The 11393-nt window shown below is 39.0% G+C and overlaps 1 protein-coding gene across 5 annotated transcripts in view; it reads right to left on the reverse strand.

Annotated features, from left to right (window-relative positions):
• MAPT (microtubule associated protein tau) overlaps window positions 1–10532 on the reverse strand; it is a 182222-nt gene extending 171690 nt beyond the window's left edge. For all 5 annotated transcript variants that reach the window (XM_063138303.1, XM_063138300.1, XM_063138299.1 and 2 more), the window contains exon 1: window positions 10478–10532. In XM_063138303.1, coding sequence (XP_062994373.1) covers window positions 10478–10502 — 25 coding nt within the window. In that variant the 5' untranslated portion in view covers window positions 10503–10532. The remainder of the gene's footprint in view (window positions 1–10477) is intronic.
• Between the last annotated feature and the right edge of the window lie 861 nt (window positions 10533–11393).

Consider the following 11393-nt stretch of genomic DNA (forward strand, 5'->3'; position numbering starts at 1 on the left):
CACAAGGGAGGTTATCCTATCAAAAAATGAGATCAAATTAGTCTGACAGGATTTGTTCCTGACAAATCCATGTTGGCTTCTAGTAATCACTGCATTGATTTCAAGGTGTTTACAGATTGACTTCTTTAGAATCTGCTCCAGAATTTTCCCAGGGATGGATGTCAGACTGACTGGTCTGTAGTTCCCAGGTTCCTCCTTTTTGCCCTTTTTGAAGATAGGGACAACATTAGCCCTCCTCCAGTCGTCCGGCACCTCACCCGTCTTCCATGATTTTGCAAAGATAATAGACAAAGGTTCTGAGAGTTCTTCCGCTAGCTCCTTCATTACTCTTGGATGCAGTTCATCGGGCCCTGGAGATTTGAACTCATTCAAGGAAATTAGGTGTTCTTTGACCATTTGTTTATCAATCTCAAACTGCAATCCTGCCCCCTCAACTTCTGCTTCACTTTTTCCAGGGAGGTCATAGACCCGCTTTTGGGAGAAGACCGAGGCAAAGTAGGAATTGAGCACTTCAGCCTTTTGTTTGCCATCTGTTATCAATTTGCCATCCTCATTAAGCAGTTGAACCACCATTTCTTTCCTCTGTCTTTTACTACTCACGTATCTGAAGAAAGCCTTTTTATTGCTTTTAGCATCCCTCGCTAATCTCAGCTCATTCTCAGCTTTAGCCTTCCTGACGCCATTTCGGCACTTCTGCGCCACCTGTCTGTACTCTTCTTTTGTAGCCTGGCCTTCCTTCCACTTCCTATATGTATCCCTTTTTGTTTTCAGTTCATCAATAAGCTTTTTGTGGAGCCAAATTGGTTTCCTCTGTTGTCTTCTATCTTTTCTCCTTGTTGGAATTGTTTGTAACTGTGCCTTTAAAATTTCCTTTTTTAGATACTCCCACCCATCCTGCACTCCTTTTCTTTTTAGGCTCCCTTGCCACGGGACCTTACTTATTATAGTTCTGAGTTTATTAAAATCAGCTTTCCTAAAATCCAGAGTACGTGTATGGCTACGCTCGACTTTTGTCTCCTTCATAATCAAGAATTCAAGTATGACGTGGTCACTTTCCCCCAGAGTTCCTGTAACTGCCACTTTATCCACTAAGTCATCCCTATTGGTCAATAACAAGTCAAGGATTGCCGATCCTCTAGTTCCTTCCACCACTTTCTGTAGGAGAAAGTTGTCACCCATACATGTCAGGAATTTCTTGGAAGGGCTGCTTTTGGCAGTAATGGTCTCCCAACAGATATCAGGGTAATTGAAGTCCCCCATCACTAGTACATCACTCTTCCTTGAAACACTGGCAATTTGTTTCTCAAAAGTTTTGTCCTCGTCTTCTCCTTGATTGGGTGGTCGGTAGTAGACTCCAATTATCATATTCTTTTTATTCCTAGCCCCATTTATTTTAATCCAGACGCTCTCGACGGGGCTCCCAATCTCATCCGCCTGTATTTCTGTGCAGGGATAGGTATTTTTAACATATAGTGCAACTCCACCTCCCTTTCTATTTCTTCTGTTCTTTTTGAACAAGTTATATCCTTCAATTGCTATATTCCAGTCATGGGAGTCATCCCACCAAGTTTCAGTTATACCTATCAAGTCATATTTGCCTTCATGTAATAAGAGTTCAAGTTCATTCTGTTTGTTTCCCATGCTCTGGGCATTAGTATATAGACATCGAAGACCATGTGTTTTATAACATACTCCACTTCTGCTTCAGCTGGCTGTTGCTCTTCAATCTCATGTGCTTCTTGTTGCTGTTGCAGTTCCACCGTTCGGTCTAAGAACTCCTCGACTTCTCTTATTCCTTGGAGGGTGGACACTCGCTGCTCAAGTCCTCTCACTTTTTCTTCCAAAAGTGCCACCAGCCTGCACTTGTTGCAGGTATACGCCATGTTGAGCTCAGGCAGAAACACGAACATTGCACACCCTTTGCAGGTCACCACCTCTAGGGACTCCTTTCCATCCATATTGTAGATTTCTGCTTTGGTTTTTTTCCTTTTTGATTATAGTGGAATTGCCTTTGCTTTGTTGTGTCCTCCCTGAAGGTACACAACTATATGAGGATGTCTTAAGGGAAAGTAATCTTTTGGGATTTTTTTTGCTTTTGTTTGGTGGTGGTTTTGTGGGGTTTTTTTCTCTTTATGTTTTTCTTTTTTTCCCCCACCTCTTTTTTTAAAAAATTATTTTTTTTAGAGGCCTCCCCCTTGACCTCCCCCTGTCAAACTCCTGTTCGCTCGCTCCCTGGGAATCTGGCTTACTTTTATAGCTCCTACTTGAGCTGGGCCAGCTGCTCTTCCCTGCTTCTACTCAGCTCCAAGTCAGGAACCAGAATGAGGTCACTGAAAGGCCAACAACAATCAACAGCAATTAGGCACTGATTGCTGAGTCCAACTGACAATCAGGCCACTCCCCCTTCAGCTCCTGCAGCAACTATAAACACCGACCTCTCACTCAGGACTCAGGAGCACATGGCGAGCACACGGCCTCTTTGAATTGGCAGCCTCCTGGGTTTCCTTGAGGCTTCTCTTGTTCCCCTTTCCTTGGTCTCCTCTTCCCCTACACTCCCCCTGTCAAACTCCTGTTTGCTCTTTCTGTTAGCTCGCTCCCTGGGAATCTGGCTTACTTTTATAGCTCCTACTTGAGCTGGGCCAGCTGCTCTTCCCTGCTTCTACTCAGCTCCAAGTGATATATAAGGGCATGACTGAGGGGATTGAAAGATCTTTTCAGGGGGACTTGTTAGGTACTCTTAGAGTCTGTAGTGCTCTCTGTGTTAATGGTACTTAAGTTCTGGGAAATTTGAGAGTCAGTGTAGTGAGTGGTGTCTTTAGAGTGTGGTGTGCACGTAGTGGATGTATATTAATCAATACTGAGAATAAAGAAAGTTCAAGAGTGATTGTGTGAGCAAAAGGAAAGCGCGTATGTGAATGAGTGACATTATTGTATGAAAGGTTTCAAAAAAGTTTTTAAATGTTGTTATTTGAAACAAAGCTTATGAACTTTTAAAAATAAATTTTGATTGTTTTGTTTTTAAACTACCACAAAAAGCCCACGTGTCTGTTTGGCATTTATCATCTTAAGTTTACACATATAACACCCACTCTGACAATCATTCACCTAAGCAGATATAACTCACAGCACATTATTATATATATATTAAAATCCTTCTCCATTTTAAACCCCTTTCTCCACATAGTTTGGAGGAAGGTGGTTTTTATCCCTCGCCTCAGGCGTATCAAGCGGTGGTGCTTGGCTTGAGCAGGGCCGGGTCTGTTGTTCAGAGCCTGTGTCGTGGCAACAACTACAAACTTTTTTAAAATAATTTTTTATTTGCAAATATAATACTTAAATATTAACATAACGTAGAAACCATACATGCAAGGAATAATAAATTACATATACCTTTTTTTAAAAAAGAAGAAACTGCTACACAGTCCAAAACTATAAACACATAGTTAAAATTATTTAACATTGGTTATTGGGCAGTTTTAAAGTATAATTAATAGGAGGATAGATCCCAAATCAAGGCTGTTTTTTAAATTATTATTTATTTTATTTTATTTTCTCCAGAGAAACTATTGTAACCAAAAGCTGTTAAAGACAGTTGGAACCTATGTTGGTGCTTTTATTTTGTTTGTGTGTAATAAAACACAACCTTTCTGTAGCAAAACTGTCTTTTTTCTTGTCCTCTTAATACTCTCAAACGATGAGTAAGTTTCTCCGAGAGTGCTATTTCCCATGCAATGCTGTACCATTTCCTTATATTTAGACCTTTTGCCTCCTTCCAACATTTGGTTATCAGCATATGTGCTGCTATTGAGAGATATTCAATTCGCCTTTTATGTAATATAGTTTGGTTTAGGCCATCAAATATATTAAATAATGTTAATTCCAGTATTTTTATTACTGTTGCTTCCAATATAATGGACATTTCTTTAAAAATCTCCGTTCAAAATCTTTGAATACATATACAGTCCCACCATATATGAACAAAGGGTCCCCGGACCCCACATCTTCTCCAGCACAATGGTAAGACTTGTCTATCTTTGCTATTTTGGATGGGGTTAAGTACCATTTTTGTAATGTTTTCAGCGATATTTCTGTACATTTAACTGATGTGGCTTTAAAAGGAAATTTCCTCCACATTTTTGTCCAGTATTCTTGATCTATTTTAATCAAGATTCCCAGCCCTTGTTGTGATCCTAAATCCTGTTTAAGTAGCACTCTAGAGTAGTTATTTGTTCATCTTTTTTTGTTGTGTTAACTACCATTCTTTCAAAATTTGTCAAGTTCCTTGCTGTATGATGTACTGCTTTCTAATAAATGTGGATAGTTGATACCATGCTAACCATGCAATATTTGTATTCCTCAGTGATGACTTCCAGAGAGTCCTAGATATGGGTAATAAGTCTGAATAAATAATAATAATATATTTATTTATTTATTTGTTACCCGCCTCTCCCTCTGGATCGAGGCGGGGTACAAAACAAATGCAAACACCATAAAATATAACTAATTAAAACTAATACATTATTAAAAGCAGCACATTATTTAAAAAAGCATCTTAAAATGCAACTGGGTAGGCCTGCCAGAAGAGATCAGTCTTTATGGCTTTCTTAAATTCTGGAAGACTGTTAAGTTGACGAATCTCTCCTGGCAAGCCATTCCACATACTGGGAGTGGCAGAAGAAAAGGTCCTCTGGGTAATAGTTGTCAGCCTTGTTTTTGTTGGCCGGAGTAAATTCTTCCCAGAGGACCTGAGTGTGTGAGGCGGATTGTACCAGAGAAGGTGATCCTGCAAGTAGCCTGGACCCAAACCATGTAGGGCTTTAAAGGTGATAACCAACACTCTATACTTTGCTCAGAAACTAATTGGCAGCCAGTGAAGAGATTTTAAAACTGGTGCAATGTCGTCACTGCTAGGTGTACCGGTGACCAGCCTGGCTGCCGTATTTTGAACTAGTTGAAGTTTCCAGACTAGGCACAAAGGTAGCCCTATGTAGAGAGCATTGCAGAAGTCGAGCCTCGAAGTTACCAGCGCGTGCACAACCGTCTTTAGGTCTTCCAACTCTAGGAAGGGGTGCAGCTGGCTTATCAGCTGAAGCAGATAGTAGGCACTCCTGGCTGTTGCATCTATCTGGGTTGTCATTTAGAGTGACAGATCCAGAAGCACCCCCAAGCTGCGAACACAGTCTTTCAATGGGAGTGTAATCCCATCCAGAACCGGTTGACACACCTCCAAACCCAGGTTGGAGCCTTTGGCAGCAAGCACCTCTGTCTTGTCTGGATTCAGCTTCAGATTTTTTCCTCATCCAGCCCATTACCGCCTCTAAGAATTCATTCAGCATTACGCTATCCATTTGATTGCCTTTTTATTTATCATTCTTTCTTTTAAGTGAAAATCCAGATATCAATTGGTATCAATGGAGATATCCCACGCATCAATAATTCCCTTCTATATTTCCAGACCTTTAATATGGAAAAAATGCTTGTGCGTTTGTTGTTGTTGTATACCCTTTTTAATTTCTTTTTTAATGAAAGGTAGTAATGTGAGATCTTTATCTTGAAATAAAGACTTTCCTATACAAATCCAATGTTTGTCTTGTGAATCATTAATTATAGACATTAAGTGTCTACACTGAAAATAGTCTTCATAATATAGTTTTAATTGGGGTATACCCCATCCTATTCTATATCTTAAATTTTTTGGTGTCTTGGGTCTTTCACTTTTAAAGATGAATGTGTCAATTGTTGATTGCCATATTTTAAAACGTTTTTGGTGCAATATCAGTTGGTAATACATAGAACAAGTATGTAAATGTTGGCACCATCACCTTTATAACCGATATTCTACTCAATAGTGCCAAATTCATTTTGTTCCATCTTTTAATATCTGCTATTATTTGTTTCCAGATTCTTCCATAATTTGATTGGAAGGATTTGTTCATATTTTTTTTAAAATTTGGACTCCTAAATAATGAAATTACTTGTGAACTAACAGGGTTTTTAGTTGATTAGACATGTCAGTTTGATCTTTGAGAGTCAATCTGATTTTGTTTAATTGACTGCTGGGACAATTTCCACTGTCCCCACTCCCTTCTTGGGAGTGATATATAAGCTGGCTGGCTGAGGGAGCCTAGGAGAACATCACCTGCAGGAGAGGGATGTTTTTGTGATTTAAATTTTTTGTATATTGTTTTTAAGTGTTTTCATCCTATGTAAACGACCCAGAGACCCTTGGCTATGGGGCAGTATATAAATGATGATGATGATGATGATGATGATGATAGACTTTCAATCCTGATGCTTTCTGGAAGCATTCTAATTCCTCTCTGGTGTGTCTTAAGCTTGTTTTTGGATTTTCTAGCATATTATTATTATTAATTTATTTATATAGCACCATCAGTGTACATAAGAACCCATGTCATCAGCATTCAAATTTATTAAATGGGTTTGCTTTTTGACATTCCCTTGATATTATCATTGTTTCTTAATTTGTCTGTTAGAAATTCAGTTACCAGATCAAATAATAATGGGGATAGAGGACATCCCTGTTTCGTATCAGACTGAATTTTAAAGGGAGATGTTTCCATATTATTAAATCTAATTGTCACTGATGTTTGGGTGTAGATTATTTGTAGTATATGTGAGAATTTGGGGGTGATTTTGTATACTTGTGAAATATTTAATAGAATTTTTAAGTTTATACAGTCAAAGGCCTTATAGAGATCTAGAGCCAAAATTGCTAGTGGTGTTTTCAAGTGGGTTTTTTGTGTGTTTTTTGCATGAGTTATTACACTATAGAGTCTTCTAACAGTATCTGTTTTTTCCTTGGCATACATTGCCATCTCCAGGAGCACCAGGGGCATGGTCAGTTACCCTATTTCTTCGATTCTAAGACACACTTTTCCCCCCCATATAAACATCTCTATAAATGGGGTGCGTCTTAGAATCGCGGGTGTGTCTTAGGTTTTTTTTTTCTGTTGGTGGTACTGAAATTAGTGTGTGTCTTACAATCGATGGCATCTTACAATCGAAGAAATACGGTAAGTTTATTTGGCCTATATCTACATTAACTATCCATGGTAGTAGACTCTTTGTGACCATTATCATATCCAGCCTTGAAAATGAACCATGGGTTCAGGAGTAAAATGAGTGTGTGTAGTCTTTTCAGTGGAGTTCTACCCATGTTTCAAAGTTCATATTTTTGTAAAATGTTCATACATTTCATTACTTGCTTGTGGTATTGAGAGTCATCTCTAATTTGTTTTGTGCTATTTCCATCTCTAGCTATTGCCCCTTGGTAAATTCCAGTTAATGTCCCCTCATATCAATAATTCTGTTTCTGTAAATGTATGTAATTTTCTTAAGAATTCTATCTAAAAAGGTTAGTTGATTTGTGTTTGAGCTACATATTGATGCTAATATGATTTTTGTAAATCCATTCAAAATTACTTCCACAAAGATAAATCTTTCTTCCTTATATTTCATTATTTTTGTCTCTTTGAAATCAATTTCAGTCTTAATTATAATTGCCACCCCTCTTGCTTTGCAAGATCCTCTAGCTATAATTTCCCCCCATTGCTTGCTGTTGAATATATCATCCTTTTCCATTGCCTTATGCGTATCCTGTAACATCATTATTTTTGGCTTCAAGTTCCTGATCAATTTAGACATCCTAGCTCTTTTTATAGCACTTTCTAACCCTTTAATGTCAAATGAAACTGTTTTTAAGTCAGCTGTATGGATTACATAACTTTCAAAATGTTTATTCCTTTCTCAGGTTACTTTTTAATATCTTTCCTGATATTAAAAGATCCTTTCCCCCCTTCCCAATTGAGTTAAATTCAACCACTGAATTAACAAATAATGAACCCAGCAACCTACTTCCACCCAAACAAACAAAACAAAAAAACTATGTTGCCCCTCAGGAGTGCTACAAGCACCTTCCCACATTATTAACTTCTTAAACTAGTATATGAAGAATAAAAAGAAGAGAAAAAAAGAAAAGGAAAAGAGAGATAAGGGGAAAAAGAGGGTTTTTTAAAAATAATAATAATAATAATCTTGCATTAAATGTGAAGATGGTGAGGCAGACATTTCAGATCTATTCCTGGCATAGATCTGACTATGTGAGAGAAGAGAAGAGTCCTTCTTGCCCTTTATTCAAAACAGATTTTAAAAAAGATATTCCTACACTTTTTACTAAGAACTGCTAAGATTTAACCTTCAGTAATAAAAGTTTTTCCAGCCTATCTCTTTCAACGTGATGTTGCTATAAACGAACGTAGTGAAATGCCTCCTGTTGCCTTTCCTCGTGTGTTTTTGGGCTTATCAGGGAACCAACTCCCATTCACCCTCGTGGTCAGATTCACTGCTGTCTCCTTGTTTTCCAAAATCCTCTGATGAAAATCCTTCAAGAAGGTCAAAATGCAGGGTTTAAAGCATGGCTTCTTTTGTTGTCAAAATATGAGTGATGCCCTTATAGGGGACTGCTAGTTTGAATGGAAATCCTCATGAATAACAAATCCCCGCTTCTTGTAATTGTAAGGTGAAGGGGCGTAGTCCTCTGTGCATTTGCAGTGTTTCTGGGCCTAAGTCCTGCAATATCATAACAGGTACACCTTGGCATTATATTTCTTGTAATTCCCTCAGTTTTTTCATTAAACTGCAGTTTTTTCATGTTTATTTTTTATTATAACAACTGAAGTATATGATTATATCTCATGGTGTGTTTGTTTTCTTCAGCCCCAATGCACGATGGCTCTTTCTAAATCATCAGAATCAATGGGAAATCAGGCAGTAATGCCAGCCATTTTGTCACAAATTATTTTACATGTTTTCTTCCAGATCCTCAGCTACTTCACAAAGATGCATGTTACAACGTCAATTTTTGTTTTCCAGCTCAGTTTGTTTAATTTCAGAGGGTTGTTTCTTTAATATTTTATATTTCTCTTCTTGTGCTGACACCTTTTCCATTGCATTCACAGCAGTTTTTCCACTTCAACCACGTTCTTCTTTAAATCCCCCAATTTAGCATCCAAAATTTGTGTCCAAGCCATAAATTGTTTTAAACATTGTAAAATTTCTTCTTTCATTTCTGTAATTGTGATCTCCAGTGGAGTTGAGGACTATCTCCTCCCTTGCTCATCTCTGGAATGCTAAAAGCTTCACCACATCTAGTCAAATGCAAAGCTCCCCTTGCTTTTTGTTGCCACATCGCTTCCTCAAAACAGGAAGTAATTAGATCTATTCAGTCTGGTAGGAAGAGCAGCAACTGGACTTAATGAGGGGTTTTTTTGCGATGCAATAATGGCCAGAAGGGGCGGAAGATGGGCGAGAGGCAGACAACGTCATGTGAGTAATTCATGAGCGCCCAGTAAAGAGCATGCAGTAAAATGTCATTGTATGGAGGTTTGAGACACTCCAGATGCCATTTCATTTGCATATTTGCTGTGTGTTGCTCACAGTTCTTGTGCCTTATCTTTCAGCTTGAAATAAGAAATTATATCTTTCTTTTGTTTTTTAATCAAGTCTGGTGACATTCCCCTTACATTCCTTCTAAGTTTCGCTTTGATTCAAGCTGTTTTTTCTCCAGTTTGGAACTGTTTTATTAATTGTGCTAGAGAGCTCCTCTCTCACACCGCCATACAGTCAGCGTCCAGGCTCCACCCCCAACCACAAGCTTTGTGACGGCCACCAACTTTGATGGCTTTAAGAAGAGGATCAGACAACTTCGTGGAAGTTATCAATGACTAAAACAAATAATATTTTGTGTAAGCGTTTTTGCTTTGTACTAATAAACGTTAGATTTTAGAGAAGAGGTTGAATGCATTTGGGAGGAAGTTATTATGCTTCCTATCAATATGGAAAAACATTAATGAGTATGGATGGATGAAGTAAAAGATATGAGATCCAAAATGGTGGGAGGGATTTTACACTATGGAAAGGTGGTATTGAAATGTTAATTGGGAAATTGCTATATTGTATCTGAGACCAGGGAAAGGATTCCTAAACTGAGAGGCATGGGATCAGGAGTGTGTGTTGACTGACACTGGAAGTCAGGATGGTGTGAGTCAACAATTGTCTCAGCTCATTTTATTTTGTGTTCTTTATATGTAAATTTATTTCAACTACTAAGAGCCTGAAAAATTAAGTATACCAGCACTCCCATCCTGTGAGGAGACCATCTCCCCAGGTAGACCATGACTGAGAGTTTCAGCTATTGGGCAGTATAGGAATGCAATAAATAAATAAATATCCTAATGTCTGCTTTCTACCTGTGGCTGCTCCAGAGAGGGTTCTGGGGCCAGAGAACACTGTCTCTTTGCAGGATTGGATCCCTGATTTGACACTTGCTTTTCGAGACTCAGAGCTTGCATCAGGTTCCTAGGCTGGTGAATAAACAGGGGGGCTGCCTGAGGGTGGACCTGCCACCATTGGGCAGCAGATTGAGCAATACACCAACAGAATCCCCAATCTGTCCTACCTGTTGAGCTGACAGAGATAGTCATCTCCTGCTGAGGTTTAGACTTGCAGTAGCTTTTCCACTCTGCTGGTCCCATTCAGATAGTCCATTTCCAGAGGCTAAAAGATGCAGATGGTTTTTAGAGGGCCAGAAAGGGGGACATTTTCAGCTGATATGGCTGGCTTTCTTGTCAAAGCCCTGGTTGATCTGTGGAAAGCAAAAAATACCAGGGCAGTTCACACGATTGTTCTGTCATAGCCCCTCCTAAGGAGGTTTCTTCTGAGGAGGAACCTGATTTACCTGAGTTTGTGGACTCTCCTTCCCCTGAAAATATTGCAGAGGCAGCATTGCAGAAAGATAGGGGACGTGCAGCTGAAGAGGATGCAGGCCCCTCAGGAGTGCCAAATAAAGGCCATTTTCCTCCACCTCCTCCAGTCTCTGATAGTGCAGATTCTGAGACAGACACAAGTCATCCACCCGGCCCTTGGGAAAGATGGTGATTGAAGGGCAGCACAAATCTGGCCTGCGAGGAACAGTCCTTGACTGCAAGCTAGAAACTCAGCTCTGTGAACTCTGCCCTTATATAGCCAGCTGAAGCAGAAGGTTTGTTAATGAGCCACAGCTGGAGATGGGTGGGTCCAGGCTAAGGCCCAGTATAAAAGTCAGCACAAGGAATCACAGAACACTAGAAACAATTATTGGTTCTGCTGTGTCCCTTATTTTTTTTAGATGTAACATCATCATCATAGAACAGTCCCTTAACAATTGGGGTTTAAACAGCTGTTATAGAAAACTTGGTTAGTACAATTTTAGGGGGGGGGGGGACAAGAGAAAGGAAAAAATAAATGAATAGATAAAAAAAACTAATTAGTAAGTGTGCTGTGTGATCTTCATTTGTTGTTATAATGTCCAAATGCTCAAAGCGGAAGCAGGCATA

This window comes from Elgaria multicarinata, chromosome 11 (genome assembly GCF_023053635.1).
Source record: "Elgaria multicarinata webbii isolate HBS135686 ecotype San Diego chromosome 11, rElgMul1.1.pri, whole genome shotgun sequence".
Taxonomy (NCBI): domain Eukaryota; kingdom Metazoa; phylum Chordata; class Lepidosauria; order Squamata; family Anguidae; genus Elgaria; species Elgaria multicarinata.